Below are 24791 nucleotides of genomic sequence, written 5' to 3' on the forward strand. Positions count from 1 at the left end.
ACTGCCCACCAACCAATCAAAACCGAGGAAGAACGAAGCTCGACAAGGGTAAGAGCGTAACCCCCATACCATTTCCGGCTTCGCTTTAGCGCTCTTTGAAGTTGGAATTGCCGTGATGAGTAAAACGTTCCAGAAATAAAATAAATAAATATTACGTTTTATTTTAAGTGTATTTGTTAAAACTCTTCACTATCGGGTCCATAGCCAAAAGATAAATAAAATTCCACTGCCTGGCAAATTTTCCTAACGGCGGATAATTATCTTGACCACTGCGAGCTTTGGTGAGTCCCATTTCCTTTACAGGTCACTGGCTTAAAAAAAAGAAAAAAGGAGGGGGGGGGGTTGAACATAACACCTTTGACTCAAAATAATCCCCATTTATAGATTTACAATGCTTAAATATATAAATTATAAAGTTTTACCAGTCAAAGCTTTTAATTTAGCTGTGACAGAGCTGGAAGGTCTCCCAACTTTTAACTACTTTACATACCACCAGAGGGCGACAAATGACCTTTTCTAAAGGCTTGACTGGACTCTACAAGCGCCCAAGAATTATGTAATTTCAAAAGCTTTCAAGTCTTGTATTTTTGTTATGCTCCCCAGTATTCACAGAATTCTGTGGAATAGAGGTAACCATAAAAGAATGAGGTAATTGCTCATCTTATTTATCCTGTTAGATTTCTGCAGAACTTCCTCTTAACTGCATTCAGATGTTGCCAACCTGCCTCTGTATGCCTTCTTCAAAAAGAGGCTGAGTATGAGTCAACACAGGAGTCGAGGGTTTTTATTACACAGTTTAATCAACACACAAAGCTCAACGAGCCTCTCAGGTAATTCAATATACAGAGGTTTTGTGCAAGAAGAGTGGGTTCTCCTCGCACCCAGAGCCCAAGCCAGTCCCATAGCCATTTAAGATGTTAGCCTCTAATTTAACAATAGCAAAAAAAAAAAAACAAACAAAAAAAGAAAGATAAAAGCAAACTAAAGAATTATGGGGTGGGAAATAAAAACACAGGTTAAACTAAGAAAAAAAATGAATTGCTTAAATACCTGGTCCAGAACCTCCACTTTTTGTGAATAAAGAAACTGTGGTGGTGAGGGTGACATGGGGGTTACAGTTGTGTGTGCATGTGTGTGCGTGTGTGTGTGTGTGTGTACAAAGGGGTCAACTTGGGTGAGGGAAGATTGGGGGAGGGAGGAATGAGGAGCAGGAGGTGTGGGGATAAATTCAAGTCCTTTCATAGAATCCAACAGAAGACCAAAAATAGGCTGCGTGTAATTTTTTTCCATGTTACATAGCCTTGTATAAAACACAGAGTGCCCTTTGACTACTTCCTTGAAATGTCACTCCTACAGATGGAAATCATTAGGACAACAAAAACAAGAAAGGGTGCAGAGTGTAAAAATCCCTCCATCTTACTGTCCCCTCCCCCTCAAAAATGAAATTAAACTGGAAGATAATGGGGGAAGAAAAAGGTCCCCTCAAAGCTTGACTGGTGCTTAAAGGAATGCTTTTAGTGATGGTGGGTGAGAATGCGGGCGTGCAGGGAATAAACAGGGGAGGGTGGAGGATCGGTGACAGCCCAACCTGCTTGGTGACAAATGGAATACAGAAGTCAGGAGATGGAGGAGGAGTTGGTAGGTGGTGAAAAAGGGGAGATGGGCTTTACCATTGCAAGTTGACAATATGTACACTAGAGGAGGGGTGGGTGAGCTGAGGGGCGGAGGGAGGGAAGGGGTAAAGATAGAGCAAATAGAGGGAGAGAGAGAGAGAAGGTGGGGCAGAGGGAGTTTTACAGGTACTCTGGTGAAGGGGAGGCGTGGCTCAAAGAAAGCACTCCAATGGAAACCAACAAGATCTTGTTTAAACTTTTCATTTGTTTGTATGGTTTTTTTGTTTGTTTTCTCTTTACGTCTGAAGCTCCCCTAGCCTTTACGTCGTAGAGGTGGTTGGCCATGTTTCTACCCCCAACACTACATTGCATACTTTTGTGTCCATTCCCGAGCTATTTTGTTGTACCTGTGAACAAGAAAAAAAAAAAAAAAAAAAAAGAGAAAGAGAGGAGAGTGGTCAGTTTTAACTTAGTGAAGGATCAACATGTTGAACACTTGTAGTCAATCTGCACCACTGCCTTTACTCTGACTGGTCCCATCAACGTGTCTGAAACGGGGAGCCCGAATTAGAGCAGATGCTCCCCGAAGTCTGAATCGCAACGAGTGTGGCCGCATCACTTTTCTGTTGCGACGTCACCGTGACTGTTCAAAACTTGCTTGCACTTTCAACAATTTAATTGGCCATCCACTGCCTGTCACTAAACCTGCACAGCAATTAGGTTTTTGTCAGAGTGCATCAAGCTGGGGAGAAGCCAAAGAGGAGGGCAGAAATTTCATGAGCGAATGGCACAGAGCAGACACATCGTCCTCATTTTACATCGTAGGCTCAGACGAGTGCCATTCTCCTTTCTGTCACGATAAAGATGTTTAGCTTCATATGAAATCCCTCAGATACTTTAATATAAGACAAAGGAATTTTCAATGGAACGTATCTGTTTTTCTACACGATAAGAGAAACGTGCTGTCAGCACGACTCTGGCCTGAAAGAGTAAGAAATAAATGTGTAAAGTTACTGAAAGAGTTGTGACTTAATTTGTTCATTCACATAAAATGTAATTTTTTATTTTTTTATTTACTGTGGACCCATTGTAAGATTTTATTTTTTATAGTAGATATTTAAAAAAAAAAAGAAGAAAGAAGAAAAAAAAAAAGGACCTTTTCTGCCATTTAGTCATTTATCTACTACTTAATTACTTTGATGTAGCACAAATGACCATGGGGAGCTCTTTGGGTCTTTATAAAAGTTCCAAGTTATGAAAATACAGTTTAAAGTCCAAAATATATGCAATATTTCATACTTTCCAGAGCCAGTGGGCCAAATTGGGAGTCTTTGTTGAGCCAATTCTGGCTCTCCGGCCTTATCGATCAATCATTAATTTCACAGGTAGCAAATTCTGATTGTCTCAACAGGGTGACAACTCCAGAAAGGTGGCATGTCTGTGCCCCACTGTTTGCATTCATTCACCCTCACTCATGACTAATCAAAAAGCTCAAGTTTCACACGCTCTAACATTAGACAGCCTTCTTGACCATAGCCTGTATATAAAAGTTGGACATGGCCACAGAGGATATTCGCCCATTATGAAGCCCTGAGTTAGGTTTGCTGTTGCTGTCTGGGTGTTTCGAAACCAAATGTGGGGAGTGAGTGACACATCTGAACCTCACTGTTAACTGTGCGGCTATTTTAAAGACTCGTGGTGACAGTTTCAATTTTTTCTGTTATGTCACACACTGTTAGCAACAGTGTTACTAGCAACAATCTGAAAAGGCACATGAAAGCAAACTATTCATGCAAACAACTCACTTTTCCCTGTCAGTCTTGTAGATGCGGGCGATCTCGGGTACTAATGGGTCGTCCGGGTTTGGGTCGCACAGCAGAGAGCAGATGGACAGGAGAACTGGAACAGACCACACAAAAGGTTAAGAGTTCTCACACATAAAAACTGACATTTTCAGAGTTTGGATACATTTTCCTTTGGATGACCCTCACATGCTAGCATGTCCCATCTATTCCACTTCTGATCATAAACATAATTGGTCTACAAAAACACTCACAGTGCATGAGGGACGCTATTTGTGTAAACCACTGTATTAGCTCAAGGACCATCTCTGACATTCACTGAGATAGTGCTGCGCCAGTTTAAATCAAGGACCTCTGCCACAGGAATGCATTTGGAGGTAGCGCTTTCACGAGAGAAAAAAAAAAAGAAGAAAACGGGGCGTTTCTCTTTTACTCTGCAGCCAGAAACATCTCCTTACCTTTGGAGATGGTGAGAGCCGGAGACCACTGTGATCGCAGGATGTCAAGACAGATGCTGCCGTTGCTGTTGATATTTGGGTGGTAGATTCTTGTGGTAAATGCAACCTGAAAACAGATGAATGGGGGGAGCCAAGAAAGAGGGGGAGACGGCAGAAAGCTGAACGACGTAGAGCTGTGGCACGCTTTAACGGGCAAGAGGAACTTAGGCACCCTCTGTTTATGAAAAGCTACTTCTTTGCATGCTCTGGTGCTCACCTTTGGCGGTTTGAAGGGGTAGTCTGTGGGGAAGTGTATGGTCAAGAAGAAAACCCCGCTCTGGTAAGGACTGTCATTCTGAAGGAGAGAGAAGCCCAATGGGCTTCATTACAATTATGGTATAAAAGGAAACAGGCAGGTAGAAAACTTATAGTGAGAACAATTCAGAGTCGTGCGCATGTACGTGAATTTCCCATAAACCTAAAGCAACGGTTAAAGCTGTGACTGTGTGAGTACTTACGGGTCCCATTATTGTGGCTTGCCAGTGAAACACTGAAACAAAAAAGGAGAAATTTGTTATGAAACTGAGGACATGATGTGTGTCTGGGAAGTGTTAGAATAAACAATGCCACATGAAGCGTGCCTGTTTATTTATACAGTTGAGTAACAGGCTTTAAATCAAGTGCAGCTGAGGACAGTCTTTTCTTAATTAGAAATGACTACATATACACTTGCAGCACATGAATAACACTAACCTGCTGCTTCAGAGGAAATTAATAAACAAGAAGTGATTTTTTTAAAGAGCTTGGATAACCACCAAAACAAACCACTGTAATCTGACTGTGATCTTTTAAACCTGTCCAATTCAAGCATCCTGTCTGAGGAGAAATGTCACATTTGTGAAGAAAGCCACAATAACTGCATTTCACAAGAGACACCGTCTTGGTTTTTTTGATGTTGATGGCAGGAAGCGATGTCTACAGCAAACAAATAAAAAGTTCTGCTACCGATTTTTCCCCCGCACAAGTACAAAAGTTAGACGCTATCGTGCACAAACACAGACTGCACACCAAAATCCCAGGATGCAATGCTTACGGGATCCACACTATGATTGTGTCATTAAAATGTCAGACTTTAAAACAAAGGAAAAACTCCTCAGACGGTTGTTGTGATCTTGACAGCATACAGACACATATGGACGTGTCCTGCGCGTGCGGTCCTAAGATAAAAATCAAATGTTTTTGTTTTGACTGGAACCTAAATGCAACATCCCCCCTCACACACGCACACACAAAGGATATTAACACATTCATGGGTTAGTCTGAGTTTCAACACAACATACTCATATTTCATTTAATAATCTTCGAGGAATCTTGCACATAAGTTTTGTTGTTTTAAAGAATAGTTTCAATAAATAATTTAGGAACAGATATCAATATGCAAAAATCAGTCTGAAGACATGAAAACAGACTAAAGAAACAAAGCATGTAGATTGTTTCCTAAAAACAATACAACATATTAGAGCAGCTGCACTGTACACCCTGTGACGATTCTGGTTATGTATGCAGACGTCACAAACCTCAAACATGAGATAACAGCGTGGGTGTCGGTCTCTTGTTGAACCCAGGTGTTGCACTCAGGATGTGTCGGGCAGGCAGCCGCCGCATTACTACTCCTGGCTAAGTTTGCGTCAACCTCTGTGCAATGACTGGGGCAGCACGTAATTTGCAAGTCCATGAGTTCATATTTAAATCAGTGTGCATACACTTAATATAGTCACTCTGTCTATTTTTTTTTAAACATCCTAAATACAATCTGTCTGTGTTTGTTCATGCTACTTGTTCTAAACATACCCATCTAGGGCAATTATTATTACTCCCACACTATCATTCATAAAAGACATGATTATAAAGGATTACAGCTATATGTAAAAACACTGCTGTATTACCAAGACAGAATAAGAGCAATCGTTAAATGGACTTAAATATCAAGGCACATCATCAGAGCGATTAACTGAATGTATCTGTTTGTGTATATAGCACGGGACAGTGTCAGATCTACCACAATACAAGATCTTAATGTATCAAAATATTTCTTAAAAGCAACTAACTAAACTGGACGCTGGTCATTAAAAACTACAGTTTGGATTTTGACGTTACAGCAGGGTCAAGACCAAGTTGATGAGATCGAGCCAAAGTGAAAATTCCAAAATTTTGCAGGCATTTATTTAAAAAAAAAAGAAAAAAAAGAAAAAAAGAAAAGAAGCTCCAAGTGTCTGGATTTACTGACACTTAAACCTCAGGTCACAAGATTGTGGACACTGTGGTTTAGGACTGAGTGACTTATTGATCAAACCAGAAATGCATCAAAGAGAAAGTGTTAAACTGCTCACTAAACATTTTCCTTCAGTACAAAAAAAAAAATCCCCATATCATCAAAGTTTTTCAAAATATTCTGAACTTTTTTTCTTTTTTTTTTTACTCTGCACACAAATTTCAGCATTAGGACCAAATTTTGTTTAATTAACCTGCAATAACAGGAGCACCTTGGGAGTTTTACATACAACATTTAAAGTACTGGTTACAAGGAAACATTGACAAACATACTGCAAGGCTAAGTTCAGTTCAGTTAATGCCTTCTGCATTTCATTATTGGTTCAGTCTATGAGATTAAAAAAAGAAATCTGAACTCTGATTTACTCCCAACATTACAAAAGAAAAAATACCCTTGCTGTGAAAGTAAAAGTAAAACCTACATGAAGCAATACAGTGGGTTATGCTTTTATAATTACCCAGAAATCTTCACAATAGGAGCTGCAGGTATTTCCTGGATGTGAGCTCTAAGAATAACCTTCAAGCAGAAACGAACACTAATTTAATCTATTTTATAGATGTTGGTCTTCATGGATCTGTCATTGATTCCTATGTCATGTGTGAGTATAATTTGATGATTGAAAAATGATTTGGTCACATAAGATTATGAATAAGTTCAAATAAAAAGCGGGAAAGGGTTTTGAATCCTGCTTACACACAGCTAACGTGACACTGTGGGTTTAAATGTTGACTTACTGTCATCTCCTACTGGTCCTGCAGAACACTGGGCTGGTGGGTCCCGTGCCAAGTCGTTCAACTCCTGAGACAAACCAAAGAGATGTGAGTTGTTTGGGTCCGGCCATACAGCGAAGCATTAAATAGACCATAAAAACTAAGAACAGATAAGAGGGCTAAAAACACCAGCATCTGCATACAGGATAGCATTCACTGATGAAAGTGTCCTGTTTATCTTTTGTGTCACATCAGTATTGTGCCAGATAAGAGTCCAGACAGTGTGTTTAAGAGGTGAATGACATTTATTTCTTTGTAATTAAGTAGGGCCAAATGAAGAAAAAAATAAGAATAATATAAAGTAATTGATTTTAATATTTTCCATTTTGAAAATAAATTTAAAATGTTAAAGATTGAAGTCAACTCAAAGGGTGTTAGGAAAGTGTGGAAGGTTTAAGGTGAACCTGCCAAACTGCATCTCAACCTTTTAGCTACAATGTATAGAACAGAGCACTTTGCTGTTTTCTTCTTCTTCTTCTCTGTGTGAGGTCCAAGCAATCTATATATTAACAGAGTAAATGTCCTCATTTCTAAAACATGATTATCAGTGTATTTTGACTTGTCTCAGAAATTCAACTTAATCGTTAAGAATATATCCTTCTAATATACACATTTTTAAAGTACCCTTCAACAATCCTCCGAATAAACTGAAAGAAGAGATGATAAAAAAACAAAAAACAAAGAAGGAGCAAGCAGAAATATCAGCTTTAGCCAGGTTGTTTTACAAACACCAATATCGGGCTATTAATTAAACAATCAGCGCAACCCCAGTCTAAAGAACAGAGAGAAAAAGGAAATGCAACATAAAAATAACCACACAAGAATTTCCTCTGTTTAAGCATGTGTTTGGGGTGGGCACAAAAAAAAAAAGAGCTTCAATAATCTTATAGAGGCTGTTCTACTTACTACTTCCTCTGCTCACCAGGAGCTCTGTCTTGTTTTCAGACAGCTCCTGAGGCCGGTGCCACAGCCATAAAGGCTCCCTGCTACAGTAACTCTCAAAGCATTTCCCGGTGACACAACAACACTACTATAGCACCCCGAGCCTTTGCTTATGGCACTGACCGCTATTACGTAACAGCCTTTCTCCAGGTAGAGCGGCTAACACACGTACACCCAAACCGAGATCACGATAATTTGACAACAAAGCTTTTACTATAGCCCACACAGCCGTGTAAACTGGTTAGCTCGCAGTAAACGGTATGCTGGTAACGTTAGCTTAGCGTAAACGCTAACCTCTCCGGCTCGACAGCAGCACAGGATGTCATGTAAGAGAAACATGAAGCGAGCTGCCTGGCCAAATTATGACATGCCTTTATGCTACGTGGGGAATTAATTGCAACAGGACCAAACAACGCGGAGCTAACTCAATCAGACGAGCGGCACAATAACGATTATAGGGCTCGCCTGCTATCAGCAACATGCCATCAAAGGCGAACAACGCGTGGGGCCTGTTTTTACAACACCGACTCGCTGCTAACATTAACAAGAATTTCCTTATGTACTGCTTCTCCCGTTGAGCCATAAGCATGTTCAATCCAAACAATAACATGGCTGCTTTGACATGACTACTGCGAAAACCTGCAGGTTATGAATTAAGATGACAATATACAGTTAACGAAAAAAAACGGGGAGGAGGTACATGCTCGCTTCCGATATAGCGATCATTATGTTTGAACTTTTACTGTTCCTCTAACAACAGCAAATGATCGAATATTTAAATGGCTAGCGACAAAGAAGCCGTCCGTCCTTTAATTAAATAAGCTCTGGACTCCTGAGCTAGCCGTTACCGCTAGCCGGATAACTTCAGTTATCTGTCAAATCAAATAGCGGGTTAAGTAAACGAAAGCCGCTGTGTTGAATAATGTTAGCTACATAGGCTGCCGTTTATATCGACTAATGAAGACATATCTGATAGCATATCGTGAAAACTGCCGCTAGTTTACTATAAAGATAGAAATGCAGTGAGCTAGCCTGCATCCAAACTAGCCAACAACCGGGAGAGATAATGTTAGCCAGCAGCAGCTAACACACCACTAATACCATTAACTAGTGACAACCATGGCAAGCTAAACATCTTTTTATACGCGGTATCGAATACATTCTTAATGAACCGAAACAGATTGTGAAGCTATGTGACACAACCAAGAACAGCTAACACAGCCAATGGTGGAGTTGGCCCATTTGTAGCAGCACTGAAAGGCGGCGCATTGCTGCTCTCAGTGTCGCCGCTCGCTATTCAGACTCACAGACCGTTAGCTGCCAGCTCAAACCTAACTTGAATAAATAGATCCGTTTTTCAAATTATTGTCAGTACAACTAATCTGCCGGACAAGCATCCGCTAGACAACCTTGGAATTAGATCTATAACCAAACTGCGAAATCCTGGGCCTCGCCGTTCACTTCCTTACCTTGTGAATTCTTTTCAGAGCCATTGTTGTGCTAGCGCTTCTGACAGGGAAAACGTGCGATTAAAATGGCGATTGATATCACTGTCCGTTAGTAATACTACGATTTAGCTGTCATATAAGATCGGTACTCTACATATAATTAACTGGTTGCTACCAGAAAGAACCACCAAGCAAATTTTGAGGCGAAACTGAAAGATAGAAGCGGTAGAACCGCGGTCCTTCCTCCTACTGCAGCGGCTACCAAATCACTGCGGCCTGTGTTCTGCTAGCAGCAAAGACGGCAACACTTCCGAATTCCGTTTTTCACAATTAAACTATGACCATCTAAAGGTGACACAACTACCTTGCTCTCCTCCATCCTCATATAACACAAAAGTAAATCCGCTTTTTCACTGTTACATGTTTGCAGTCTCATAGGAAACGCCTTTAAATTAATATTCTGACAGGCTTTTCTGTGCAATGTCCCCAAAGAAGCATCCTTTTCCTAGGATGGAAGTAAACCTTTACTTTATTCATGCATAGAATTATTTGGGCTGCAAACATGATTACTATACTTCCATACAACAATTTGCAGTGATATTAACAGTAAAAAGATGACACATCTGAAAAGTTGGACCATGGAATACTTGGCACTTCCGTAAACCTCTCTAAAAAGAACGTGAAGACAGGTCTGTGTGTGTTTGTGTGTGTGTGTGCCAGTGTGTTCTTTGATTTTCTCAACAACAATTCATGCCCTGTTTGGATGTGTCGGAAAACATCCACTGCAACAGCACCATCCATGTAAAGCTTGCCGCAGCTGTTCAAGGCATAGATTCAAGAATGGGCACACTTGCAGTTGAACAGTCAAAACAAATATGTTTTTTAATGCTATATTTTATTAGGTTAAAAAAGTCATTGGTGGAAAAAAATGTTTAAGAGAATTCATTAGAACTTTTCTCAACCTTTGAAGAATTTTCTCAGCTTCAACAGTATTTATTTCCAGTTTATTTCGCCAAGAAAGATTAAGAAAAGAAAAACTGGCCGCCACACAGTCTTAGAGAACTGTCCAGCTGCAGTGAGATTCAATATCCCAAGCTCAGGACAGGAGATTTCATTTTATCCTGAATTAAGAAAAAACCTAAACAATTTTATAAAATGTTGTGGAGGGCCGCCTTTGAGAGCAGGAGTATTTAAACAGTAATCCAATATCTGCTAACACCGCAAATTATAAGTCTTTTCACACAGGTACAACTATTTTACATCAACAAAAGCAACCTGGCTGGTTTACCAAGCTCAAGACTTCAAAAGCTGGGAGCAACTGTGTATTTTCTGTCCCCACACAATCATTATATTTTGGGATTATAGACTAGCAGGATTTATTGTCCATTTCCGGACAGAGCCTGAACTATTCAAAAATGACAGTTGATTGTATAATTTACTTCTTTCCTTTTCTGAGATCAGTAATACTCAAATATTCAGTGGCTTAAAACAGCGGTCCCCAACCCCCGGGCCTAGGACCGGTACCGGTCCGTGAGTCGTTTGGTACCGGGCCGCGAGAGTTGAGGCTCAGGTGTGAAATGTATAGTTTTCAGGGTTTTTATCGGTTTTCAGCGTTATTTTGTTATCGTTTTTATCGTTTACTCGGCTTTCCTTGGTCTTTTCACATGTGTTATGAATAAATCTTCTTTTTTTCGGTATGGGTACTAGTTTTATTTTGTTGTATTTATTCGCGACACCTTAAAGGCCGGTCCGTGAAAATATTGTCGTGCATAAACCGGTCCGTGGCGCAAAAAAGGTTGGGGACCGCTGGCTTAAAACATTTTGAAAATGTTTTTTAAAAACCTTTATTCTGAAAGCAATTTTCAAACCGGAAATAGTGTTGTTGGCTCGCTTTTTCACTGCGTTACCGCTAGGGAACCCCTTCGCTGACATGCGCACCTGAGGGATCGCGGTGCACGCCGCCTACGTAGTGGTGCAACTGGCGTCATTGTGGCTCCCGCCACGCGAGGGTAAGGCTGAACGGGCACGGTCTGGGCTGAGCCAAGATGTCTACCTAGTATATGTCTTTTGCAGTAGGTAAACTCCCGGGACGTGAGACTAAAATGGGTTACAAGAGTTTCAATGTCGTATGCGTCTTCGCAGGCAGTGCAGCAGTTGGTAACATGCTAAAGCCGCTGGCTGTGGCTATAGGTGTAAGTCCACGTTCAGAGGCTTATGTAACAGATAAATTATAGTCTGGGTTTGTTTAGTGCAGAGATATGACTCGCGACTGTGGGTGCGAGCTCGTTGGCGGAGGGCACATAATTGGTTTGTTTAAGCAAGGGGAAAATATATTAGCTGCACAGTAACTGCAGTTTATGTTTGTGCCTTACTTGTTTGGTTTTGTTTTGTTTGTCACGGTAACTCGTTGTTATATCCGTGTGGCACACAATGTTCCGCTTTCTCAGTTCTCAATATTCTTCAGCAGGGGTGTCAAACATAAGGCCCGGGTCCTAGAGTCGGCCTAGCAATGAAGGCCCATTGGACAACTTTGGACAATGTGAATGAGGGCATAGTTTTTGGACTTTTAACTGTATTTGCATTTAAAGCTTTGCCAACTGATAAAGAGCTTCCCCGCACCGCATTCCTACTACATCAGTGTTATTAAGTAATAGATAAACAATAAAGTGATAGATGTTTTTTAGAAATTAGTTTTTTTCCACTATGGGATATTATTAACAAAAACACGGGCAATGAGCTACCAAACGTTTCTATGTAATTTAAAACATTTGCACTGTGTTCCAGATACATCAGACCCAGAAAAAAAACAAAAACAGATTTCTTTTGGTTCTTAGCAAAGTAGAGCGATTCAAGTATCACTAGCAATACAGGATAATACTTATGTTATAATGCTTTGATAGATCAAAGTATCTGGGGCTGATCCAACTCCTGAGCAAGAAGTCCGAGTTGAGTGGGAGTTCAACAAAAAACTTCCAACTGGGAACTCGGAATTTCTGACTTTGACTTATTCAGGAATTGGCTATTATTTCTTAGAATTTATACACGAAAAACTTGTTTCCTGCAGCACAATTTGTTTAATATGTAGAAAAACTGAGGCACACAGTTTAAATTGCACTTCTTTTTGTTTCCTGAGAACCGAGGAAACAAGGTAGAGCAGGGCGATATGACCAAAAATATTTATCACAATATACATTTGAAAATTTGCGATAACGATATAACTGACGATATAATTGACACTAGACAAAATACTTTACAACTCCACAACTTTATTAGTGTAAATAAAAATATCAATGTATTTTCGCTTAAACAAGCAGCTGTTTTTTATGTGCATTAAAGTTATATAAAAACTTAACAGAGCAAATTCCTTGCTGACAGTTTAACCAAAAGGCATTTCCAGTGGAAATTGGCCGACATATCCTCAGCATAACCATGTATAATATCCACAAAACTTAAAAAGAGGTTATACACACACAATACGATAACATTATGTTGAAGCACAGTACGTATCACTCCGCGAGGCTCCTCCCTATGATAGCCGTAAAGCTCCGACAATCCATCAAGCGGTGCGGGTTCGTAGCTTAGCAAAGTCGTACTAAAACATTTGACAGATTTTCGAGCGCCGTGTACATAAAATCGTTTCGAGGTCAGTAAACACAACCAGAGTTCATACATAAGGCACACGGGATTATAAGGGGTACTGTCGATTTTCAGAAAAATCAAAGGATTGATTTTAAGTGTGCCGTATTTTCCAAAAAACACGGTAATAACGACGGCCCGCTAGCACGCGCTACCAAAAATAGTGCTTTGTTGTGTGGACGAAAGCCAAACCAGTTCCACACCACTGAAGTTGCAGCATTTTTACAAACCAGTTCTGGTTCATCTCTTTCATTCAATGATCCACTTTCGCCCTTCTCATTCTGTATCGCCACCGTGCTTTTCCCGTCATGTGCGTATGAAAACAAAGGCACTGCGCATGCGCGTTTTACCCGTATTCTATCGCGATATTTCATTTTCTTATTGTTGCCCAACATTATACCGGTATTACCGTGAACGGTATGATATGGCCCAGCCCTAAAACAAGGATCTTTCGGTTTAACTTTTTTTTTGTGATGTCCTGCCTATTTGAAGCTAAAAGAGGCCACCCAAACACATGAGATATCATTGGAAAGGCCAGGATGTCATCTTTTGAGCTGGTTCTCAGGAGGATATTGAGACTGTGTAGTTAAACATCTTTACATTGACAGAATGGGAAGTTTCAGTAATCCAGCCCACTTAAAGATCAAAGTGTCCCACGATGTAAAATGAGTTTGACATTCCTGACCTACAGGATAACCAAGAGACTCTTTCAGGTACAAGTTGTATTAAAGATGTCAAACAGTGGAGGGAAGACCACTGGATTTTGACTTAAAATAAAATAAAACCTGATCTCTTTGTTCGAGGGAAATGTTTTTGTTCTTTTGAAAGCTCGAAAATTAGGCTCTGCATACTCCACCATGGCTATTGTGAGCTCTGGCCTATGTGCAGAGAAAAACATAATCATGTCAAAGTGAATGAAAAATGGTTCCAGTTTGCATTCCAGTAAATGCAAATGACCCTGCGTTTAACTAAACTCACTGGTTCAAACAGAGCAGGCTCCGTCATGGGTTTTTCAAGAACAAACATGTAGGAACCTACAAAAGTAAAGGAGTCCCAACACAATCAAGCTAATGAATCACTAACTTTTAGTATGAGGTCAAATCAACCGTCTGTCATGAATGGGAGTAGATTTTGACATTTGACAAACATTTGATTTCTTATTGGAAGGAAAGCACAGGTGGGGCTGATGTCAGTAATGATGGCTCTGTGTCATGCAGGTGTATGCAAGTGAGCAAATGTACACAATACAAGGACTGGAATGTTTATAAGTGGACTCTGTGATTAACACCATCAATCACACCTCGGTCATTCCTGATGTGACATGTCAAAATATCTGCTGTTGAAACAGCCAACAGCAGCAGACGGGAGTACTGTTTGATTTGCACAACAGTCGTCTACACTTGAAGCTCCCCCAAAATAGGAAATGTATCCAAAAACCACATCCAGAGGTGAGCTGGGTTAAAAGTACAGCAGTGTGAATAATGGGCATGGTTTTGAGAGAGAAAGATGGGAAATAGGAGATGAAGACATGCCACTTTAAATCATTTCATGGTTCGATAAGGCCCTCTGACTTTTCATCAGAGTATGCTGATTGCCTTGGCAAACATCAGAAGGACGGCTCAAAGCAAACCTCAGCAGAAGTTTAGCTGAGACAGTTTAAATACAGCTTACAGGCAAGCTAAGCTGTACTCCCAAATGGTCAAATGCAGATAGCATATTTGTATTTTTCACTTGCTGTCAGCCACTGATCTTAGCAGTGCATAGCAGGAATCGGACACACCGAGTTTTACAGACTGTTTACTATACAGGAATATTCACAGGTAAGGGGGTGTGTCTGAAGGAGTGGTATACCCCCACCCTGATATATGATAAACCAGGGGTGGGCAACTCCAGGCCTCGAGTGCCGGTGTCCTGCAGGTTTTAGATCTCACCCTGGGTCAACACACCTGAATCAAATGATTAGTTCCTTACCAGGTTTCTGGAGAACTTCAAGACACGCTGGGGAGGTAATTTAGCCATTTAAATCAGCTGTGTTGGATCAAAGACACATCTAAAACCTGCAGGTCACCGGCCCTCGAGGCCTGGAGCTGGACACCCCTGTGATAAACCCTCTGACATCTAAGTCATCATCAGATAACCCCAGCTCTAAGCTTAAACCTAACCCTAGGCAGTCAGTATGCGGTGCATATTTATCAAATTATTCTCCTGGGTTTTGGCAGTCAGGGAACAAAGAGTAATTTTCTGACACATGGGATTATCACACATTGTAACTTAGACTTCAGGAGGTTACAGGTGTGATGATTGAATAATACTTCTGAATAATCATTATTTGTAGCTTACATATTTATACATATACAAAGCTGACAAGAAAAAGCAAAGTGGAAATCAGCCCAAAGAGACTTCAAAGTAATCTCCACAGTGATTCTACTTCAGGAACATGAACAGGTAGAGACAGAGGCTACAGTTTGACTCCTCATCGCTGCCTTTGTTACCTGCTGAAGCAAGTTGTCTTGACTCTTGTAAACCATATCCTCATTTTGGTTCATATCCTCCTGAGAACCGAGGAAAAAAAGAATCTTCCCATTGAACTTTGTCTGTGATTTCCTTCCTCTTTGGAGCTAAAAGAGGCCACCCAGACAGATGAGATATCAATGGTAAGCCCAGGATGTCCTCTATTTAGTACATCGGGACTTAGTAGGGTAGCTTAAGTAAGTCAAAAGATATAGATCAAAAACAGATTTCCATTACAGAGGACATAGATGAATAGGCTGTTTCTCAGTAGGCTATTGATAATAAAAGTGATATGATAAGATGTGTAAATGTTGGTCATATGTTTGCATTGTTGTCTGGATATGTTTTGCTAATTTCTTATGACAGGTAAGAATGTGGTCTGATGCTCTGTTGTGTGTGCTGAACGAATAATCACAGATTCAGCAGGAGGAGCTGGAGCTAATAACCCAGCAGACTCAGGTCCCTTTTATTGGGATTGCATGATATGATTTCATCCTCCCTGAAATAAATTTTAGGCATCGATGGCGGTATAGCAGCAGGTGATGCAGAACCTGGTGAGAGTATGGAGTGGTTGTTGGTTGTTCTTCAGTTACAGTAATATTTAAGGAACCTTGCTCTTGTTGGGAGGAAATGTTTGATGAGCCAGCTCGTTGGGGCCCTGGGCTAAAAGATCTTCCAAATGTGTTCCATTGCTACATCAACAACTATAGTGAGCAACACATGTGCAAAGTTGGCTGTGTTTCCTGCTGCTTCTGTTTAAGGATCTTCATATTTTTTGACTGCTCTGAGGAGTGTAGGCTGTCTGCAGATTAAAATTTTTATTTTCAGGATTCATTTTTAAAACTATTCAAACATCACAGATATGCTGAAACAGTGTGTAATTATAACTTTAATAATTATGTGTTAAGTATAAACTAAAATGTTATGGTTTCAAAAACAGCTAATTAATAAAGAATAGATATATATTTATATTTATATATATATATATATATATATATATATATATATATATATATAAAACACCCAGCACGCCCCTGCGGGCGGTTTATCCTTCAAGCTCGGGTCCTCTACCAGAGGCCTGGGAGCTTGAGGGTCCTGCGCAGTATCTTAGCTGTTCCCAGGACTGCGCTCTTCTGGACAGAGATCTCCGATGTTATTCCCGGGATCTGCTGGAGCCACTCGCCTAGCTTGGGAGTCACCGCACCTAGTGCTCCGATTACCACGGGGACCACCGTTACCTTCACCCTCCACATCCTCTCAGCTCTTCTCTGAGCCAGGGCACCCTGACGAAAAGTGGGCTACTGGAACAAGAAGGCATCGGTGGGCAAGAGACGAAAACAGGGCGTTGTTGGAATGCTACTACGCAAGTAACCCCGGCGGAAGGGGCTACATGAATAGGATGACGGACCTATGGATCATATATATATATATATATATATATATATATATATATATATATTATATTATAAATATATATATATATATATATTGTTGTGAATATATATGTATGTATGTATATATGTGTGTGTGTGTGTGTAAAACAATACCATAATACTGATACTGACTTTGCGAGGCACACAAAATGTGCCTAGTCAGCAAGTTCAAATGTTTTTTAAAAAGTCCTAAAAGCTTGATCTGTGCTTTATCCCGTGATGCAGGTCATTGTAATACAAGGATCCAGTGCCAGAACTGAGGCAGTAAAACTTTCCATCCTTTCCCCCGTCTCCCCTGTACTCCTCCTTGAAGTCACTTCTCTCCTAGTTTATCAGTCCTTCGTGGCTGCTATAACGAGGATCAGCATGAAAAAGCTGAAGTGCATTACAATCAAATAAGCCATCCCATCCCGAGGAGGCGAGACTGTTACGGTCTTTTTCTCTGCCGCCACACGCACACAGGCTGCCCTGTCTCCTGTAGCCTGCAGATGTCGCTGTTGACGCACTTTGATCAGAATTTGAATCAAGGATACTTTCATGCAAATTGAGAAAATAGATTTTATAAATGATACTGAGACTTGAAAATGGTTTATTTGAGCCTTTACTGCTTTTTAATAATTATATTTTTGTCTTTCAAGAGACAGAGGAGCAACCTTCTCTATATTAATGGATCTTTAAAACCAATTAAAAGATTTGAATAATAATGAAACACATCACCCTGTGAAGCAATTGTCTGCTTCCTATCAGAACTTCAGTTTGCCAGTACCACATCAGACTCTGTTATTCATAGCAATAAAATGTATGGAGACTCTTTAGTAACTTTCTAACAGTTATCAAAATTAGTGCTACAAAGTGCTTTACAAAAACAAAATAAAATGCGACTGTAAAGACCTTAATAAAAACCATTTATAAAAAGCAGTTTTAAAATCTGTTTTAAATGGAGTCGTGTAAAGCTGAAGGTCAGCGTCAAGAATAAAACAGTGAGAGTCAATAGATGAAGAATATAACAGAAGCTAAACAGGCCTATAAAAAAGTCAATATAACTTTTACAAATAAAGACCTAAGATTTGAAAAGGCTTGAAAAGTCATTCAAAAGAAGACATAAACAAAGCCAAGAGTTCCCCATGTTCCTCACTGAGGACCTCTAACAGCGTGTCTTGTCTTGAAGCACGAAGTGGGAACAGTCAGAGGGTTCCTGCCTGGACCTGTGCTAGCATGGCAAGCTAGGAATATTAGCCAGAGGAAAGACACCTTAGAGACAGCTTTGATCCATCATAACAAATGAAAGTCCTTCCTTAAACTGAATGTCTAGTTGATGTTTTGTCACAGTATTGATGTTGGTCACTTTTTCTAGATGGGCTTTAATAGCTAAAAGTTCTGGCTTATGTTAGCTAATTGAGACAAAACAGCTAATCTCCTAATGCAGTGGCTAATCTTAGCTTGCTTCCTTGTAAAATAAATCATTTGTATCGAAATTCAATTTGTTCAACTTGTTTTTCATCTTTATGTGGAGAAAAAAAATTGAATGCATAAAATGTGCTTCATGGTCTTCATTTAGCTTCATAAGTATTTGGACACTAACTTCACGCTGATCGTTTAATTTAAAATCCACTGTGGTATCAAAAACGTCTTACTGTCCAAAGAATTATGGACATGACTGTCGGATTTAGGTCTTTCACCACTGTGGGAAACAGTGATGTGTTTTTACACTCCTTTACAGTGCCACTTTTTTATATAAAGTCATGCTTGTTGTTTTCTATCCCACATTTCAATGTTTTTGATGCACATAGAATTTGAAAATTATACATTTCAGTGCTGCATTCATAAACTTTAATCCTTATCAATCATCCTTATCACTTTGGTTGAGATCCATTTGAATGAGTTACTTTCAGTTATAAGTTAACATGTATGAACTGGATTGTCCTCCCATTCTGGCACACAGGTCAATAATAATAAATAATTACATGATATTTAGCCTTATTAAAACGCGATGCTAGAAGCTCACGCCAAACAGAGAACGCTATTACACGCACGCAAGCACGCACCCACGCACAAAATGCCCACTCCACAATATTTGCTGTTCAGGGGGGAAAGCCCTGTAATCAGTCTCTCCACAGGGTGGCAGTATGAGTCTGAGTGTGTAGCCGCGCGTGTGTCTGCGTGTGTGTGTATGCGCTCCTGCGTGTGCGTGAATCTGCGTGGGAGTTCCTTCTTTCGCCATTCCGGGGTGTTGCCAGCTGCACGGCACCGCTTGCAGAGGCGTCCTGGAGAGGTAGAGCCTGCGCGTCTCTCCTCTCTCCAAGGCGTCTCTTCGGCCTCTTAACCTCCAGAGTCTACCCCCACCACCCCACCCCCCGACTCCACCAGCAGCAGCAGCAGCAGCACCACTGCTATACCAGCACCCCCTCACACACACCAACCCCCCTCCCGCCCCCTCTCAGAAAACAAATTCGGGATCCAAGCATGCCACAACAGCAGCTAGGTATCCGCCTATCCTCCCCCAAAGTCACCGCAGGCGCAGCAGCAGGCTTCCCCCGTCCGAGAGAGCACGGAGACTCCACCGAGTGATGCCACTACTGCAGCAAGAAAAGCACCCAGCAACCGCGCATACTGTCGACGCCTGCCGGAGGACCCGACACCACAATCTCGGCCCTTGACAGAAGAGAGAGCCCCCCCTTTCCCCAAACCCCTTCGGCTCTGTTCCCGTCCCGACTCCAGGATGTCCGACTGCAACGCAAGTCCCACCGACCGGGTGATCAAATGTAGGCATGTCAAACCCTGCACGGCCAGTGAGAGCTCCTCTGTGCCAATAATCTACTGTAACTCATCGTTATTTTTTAGTTTGTTTTGTTTTGTTTTTAATTTAATTTAATTCTGTTTGCATCCCTGCCGTTGCACCACTGTCTCTTATTCGCACGTGTTTTTCTCATCATTTATTATGACTATCATTATGGTTCTTTTTCCATAGCACCTAATTATTACAATAAAAACAGCATATTTTGGCTGGCGTGTCAGCATGCATGTGCCTCTGAACCATTCAGGGGAGGGAGGTGGTGATGGAGGTGGGGGGGGGGGGGGGTGGGGGGGGGGGGGGGGGGGTAAAGGGGGTGGGGGTATCCAGCACGGTACGCCATAATCAGGGTCTTCCCTCGTTATTCTATTAGAATTCACCCCCTCACCGTGGCATTACCCCCTTTCTAACTGAGGGGGGTGGAGAGGGGGGGGTGTCTCTTCCTCTATGTATAGCCAAAGCGTTTGCGCGACACCCCTGTGCTGCATGAGCTCCATACGCGTTCCACTCCTAGCGGTGGCTTCGCGTTACTGAATAATACCCCACAGAGGCACAGCCGGGAGAGTGATAAGAGGTAAAAGCAGGGAGGGAGATGAGCATCTTGTTCCAATGAAACATCAAGCGGTGTGACGATGACAGCGAAAGGCAGACATAAAGGTAAATAAATGTCGAGCGTACGACCCGCGATAGCCGCCGTTCCGTGCTTCTGCTGTGGATGTGGACATAGTGTCACGGGATGATGTTGCATGTATGCAACGGTGTAAGAAGAGCGCGGGGGGTGAGGGGGGGGGGGTTAGGATGCTGCTTGAAGGGGGATCGCCATTCGGAAGGGGCTTTTTTCTTTTTCTTTTTTAGCTTTCTGTCATCGATGCTTGTGTGCTGCATATCTGACTGCACGTGATGCCTTCTCTGTGTTAGATGTGCCGAACTGTGCGTCCATATGTTGGCCTACATTATCTTCTATATGTTTGTAAATCAAATCCGAGTCAGAATCAGATTATTGATTGGAACAGCAGGTAGGCGGACAACTTTGCCAGGCCGAGTGCGCACCGTCATCCCCCCTGTGAGTTTGGCGTACCGGCCGCTGATGTGTGTGGTTGTAAGGTCTTGTAACGTTTAACCACCGGTGACCATGACATGGCTCGACCAGCTGTTGTAAACCCACGTTTTTATTAGTAGTATCATTATTATCATTTTCAAACACGGCCCTGAGTGTCAGTGGGTGATTCTGCTAATCCCGTGCGTATCTTATTTCCACGTCTCCGTTAAGGTCTCCCTGGCTTCCCCCCACCCCCCTTCCACCCACCCATCCTCCTCTTGTTTCTCTTGAGTGTCAAATGAGAGACAAAATGGAGTTTATGGATGCCGAGCCGCGTATCCGACCCCCATCGCCCGATGAGTATGATGCACAACGCTCTAATGGTGTTGTTGCATCATTAGATTGTGGAATATTTGATGTGTTTTGAGTCTCTCCTTTTCCCCTTTTTTTGTTTGCTTTATGCGCGGGCGGCTATATGAGGAGGAGAGGGAGGCGGGGAGGGTCTCTTGCTTGGGTTGTGATCCGTGTGAGCTTGCACAGATTGTCGTGCTTATCGGGTCACAACGAGGCTGGGCATGGCAGCGATGCTTCCACGCACGCAGCCTGTCACATGCGACGATGCCCTCTCTGTCTCTCCCACTGGCTCCCCTTAATAAACTCGCAAGGTCTCTCTGCCGGAAGAAGAGGAGCTGACAGCTGGATGCGTCGCTCGGGCATGCCCCGGTATTCCGTGGTGCGTCGTGCTCAGAAGGGGTTGGGGGGTTGGGGGGGGGGGTGAGAGCTCTTGCAGATTTTTGCACGTAGGAATTTAGGGCTGCGTGTGCATATGTCTGTGCTGCACCTCTGTGGAAAAACTACATGGATGCAGCTGTGCAGGGAAACCTGGATCCTCTCTGACTGCCGCATCCATCCATCAGCCCTCACCCTCAAGTTACCAGCTCCCCTCCACATGTGCAGAAGCCACATATCATTTTATATTTGCAGCTCTGCTTTGCATGTGTGTTGTAATGCAGTTAGGTCAACTGAGCTCTTTTGCCAGCAGCGGAATTATCTACATCTTCGTGCATCATCCATCTCACAGACCAACACACACTCATATGCATCTTCTGTCATAAACACACCGATCCATCAGCAAGGTGAGAATGCTGTAGAGTCAACAAAGCCACAGCAAGGATGGGAGCGTCGTCAAAGAGTGGGCATTTCTGGCAGATGGACTGTGCCCGGTAGTTCCCCACATTATAGATTTTTAGCAATGTTCAGCAGAGAGCATTGCACAGACATGGAACCAAAGGACGGAGGCATAAAGAGAGGAATGGACAAAGAGGCAGAGAGTGTGGGGGCGAGGTGAGGAAGAGAGGGAATGAGAAAATGTGACAAGGCCACGGAGGAGGTGAAGTAGCTGGGGTGAGAGAGAAGGAGGCACAGAGGGACACACAGAGAGAGAAAGGAAGGAGTAGTATTTCACACTGTTGAGTAGCAGAGCATCATCCTAATGGACTTTGCACACTCTTTGATTACTTAACCAACCCAATGCCCTCTCTGTGCATTTGTATGTATGCGTGGGTGTGTCTGTCACAAAAGGCTTATATTTGAATTGCATGTAATGCACACTATTTGAAGACAACACATGTTGAGAGTTTTGCAGAAACCCCTCTGTATGTACAGTAGAGCCATGTTGATGCTATTATAGTTTCAGCAGCATAATTTAGAAACTGTTGTCTCCTCTAGTGGTCACTGGTGACACAGGACAGTCTTATACCCACGAGTCAGTAGCTAGCAATCTTAAATATTCAAAATTTGAACTTTCATCTGTAAGTAGACCACTGACTTAATGCTATCATCAAATACTGCACTGAAATCATAGCTGCTGGGTGATGGTACGGACAGTGAGCTCATTCTTTGTGATGCTGGCTGTATTCTGGGGGGAGTTGTGAGGCTACAGAATGAATTGGAGACCCTTTAAGATGCCTCAAATGTAAAAAAAAACAAACAAACACAAAACAAAAAACCTTTGCACAATAGGTTGGTACAATAGCTCAATAAAAATCGACAAGCTGGGCACCATTAAAGCACACAAGTGGTGCTAAAAAGCTTTCATGGGCACCAAGAGCAGATATATGTATAAAATGTGTAACAGTGTGTATTTTACCAAAGAAAGGGTTTAAAAAAGTGTAGCATGCTGCTAGGCTAACGCTTGGTTTAACAACACAAGAACAAAAAATAATGTACCTTTATGTGTAATGCTAAGTGCAGTGCTTCTGTTTTATTGATGCTTTTTTTTATGGCAGAATTAATATAATTAGCCTGATGACTCATATTTATTATTGGTCAGCTAGTTACAGGGCTCTGGTGTTGAGCGTGCTGGCTCACTTTCAGGGCTGACTGCGACACTTGTAGCTTAGAGCGCACCTGTTGAGAAAAATAGCCGTTGGTGTTGTGGTTTGAACTGGAATCAGCAGCTAATGCCGTGAGAAAAAACAACATTAGTACCAAGTACCATGCAAACTTAAATGACCCTCATGTTTTCCCCCATTTCATCCAAACACCCCAAATATCTAGTCGTTGTGTGCTGAAAACAGCCCATCAGAACACAAATTAAAACACAAATACCCCTGAATGTGACTCTGCTGGGCTTTCGGTATCCTGCAGTCTGACAGCCCTTACTCATGGTGGATATTTTGGCTTGTCAAACACAGGGTGTGACTAATAAGATTAATCATGGCTATGTTTCATTTAAATGTCCCAGTGTCAGTGTCCTGGTAGCGTGCACTCTGCTGGCTCAGCTAAGTGAAACGGGGCCATCATTATTACAGATAGTTACAACTTTTCTCCTGAAGACAAGTTGAGGTGAATGATGTGAAAAGGTCTGCACCACTAGAGTAGTGACAGAAGAGAAAAATCAACACTTTCCTGTCACCGACCGTCCCAAGCGTACGTAATAACACTGCAAACTCAGTGGATGATACTGTTGTTGTGTCATTACATCTTTTTTAGCTCAGTTGTTACAGTTGTTACTTCCGCTCTGGGTCATGATTTACTCAGGATACTGTGCTAATATGCTAGGATGCATGCTGGCAGATCATACAGGGCAGGCCTTATTATTATTATCATTTTGCTGTCTAATATCTGGTCATATTTAAGGTAAAGAAAATATCATGTGCTGAACTGCATCCTCGCACTGGTTCAAAGTGCAAAGGTCAAATATGCCTGTTATAGCTCATGACCTTTTGAACAAATCACTACATTTTTGAAGAGTACTCGCCAAAGCTGAGTGATCCAATATGCTCACATGCATATATGCATTCATACATGCATAAACCACACACAAACACACTCAAACTCACTTGCACACACACCACATCACCTCTAGCAAGGTTTGGGGCAAAGTTGTCATATTTCCTTTTGGTGTAACATACAATCCCATTCCTCTATGTGAAATGTGCGTGTGTGTCTGTGTGTGTGTGTCGGATTGTGGCATCACTGTTGTGAGCCAGGGGTCCTACCTTGACAGGTCTGTGTTTGCCCTGTGGGGAGGGTGGCAGGGCAAAGGCTATTTATAGAGGAGGTACTCCAGAGAGAGAGAGGGAGAGAGGGATTGTCTAATGAGGACAGGCTGTTAGGGGATGGGCCGTTGTTTCAGTGTGTGTGTGTGTGTGTGTGTGTGTGTGTGTGTGTGTGTGTGTGTGTGTGTGTGTGTGTGTGTGTACACAGATGGTCCATCATGTGTGAACTGTGCATTAATTGAACAACTTCAAACGTATCTTTAGCTGTCCCCCCCCACCACCTCCACCACCTTCAAAGACCCACGAATCCATGTTTCCTGATCTGGGTCAAAGATGGTAGAAACACACACGCACGCACGCACGCACACACATGTGAACAGATGCATCTCTCTCATACATGCCTCTCTCTCTTTGCTGCTCTCATTCTTGTAACTCCCTCCTTCCATCCCTCCCTTGTATCACCACCCGGCCCCCCCCCCCCCCCCCCCCGGTTTCTTACACCTTCATTTATTCATGTACAGACAGTAGACAGTA

The 24791-nt window shown here is 42.0% G+C and overlaps 2 protein-coding genes across 5 annotated transcripts in view; one reads left to right on the plus strand and one right to left on the minus strand.

Moving 5' to 3' along the window:
- Positions 1–781: 781 nt before the first annotated feature.
- Positions 782–9671, minus strand: ube2d2 (ubiquitin-conjugating enzyme E2D 2 (UBC4/5 homolog, yeast)). Its single transcript, XM_005916610.2, has 7 exons — positions 9366–9671; positions 6919–6982; positions 4371–4402; positions 4130–4207; positions 3874–3979; positions 3419–3512; positions 782–2020 (listed from the first exon to the last, which is right to left on the minus strand). The coding sequence occupies exons 1-7, from the start codon at positions 9387–9389 to the stop codon at positions 1975–1977; spliced, it is 444 nt and encodes a 147-aa protein (XP_005916672.1). The 5' UTR covers positions 9390–9671; the 3' UTR covers positions 782–1974.
- A 1617-nt stretch (positions 9672–11288) lies between these two features.
- ppp3cb (protein phosphatase 3, catalytic subunit, beta isozyme) overlaps positions 11289–24791 on the plus strand; it is a 43112-nt gene continuing 29609 nt past the window's right edge. For 2 of the 4 annotated variants that reach the window (XM_005916607.3, XM_005916608.3), the window contains exon 1: positions 19143–19686. In XM_005916607.3, coding sequence (XP_005916669.1) covers positions 19644–19686 — 43 coding nt within the window. In that variant the 5' untranslated portion in view covers positions 19143–19643. Of the gene's footprint in view, positions 11354–19142; positions 19687–20169; positions 20373–24791 lie in introns of those variants that run through there. The other 2 variants (XM_005916609.3, XM_014331900.2) reach the window with 2 other exon arrangements.

This window comes from Haplochromis burtoni, unplaced genomic scaffold (assembly GCF_018398535.1).
Source record: "Haplochromis burtoni strain Fernald_Lab_line unplaced genomic scaffold, NCSU_Asbu1 Contig_19, whole genome shotgun sequence".
Lineage (NCBI taxonomy): Eukaryota > Metazoa > Chordata > Actinopteri > Cichliformes > Cichlidae > Haplochromis > Haplochromis burtoni.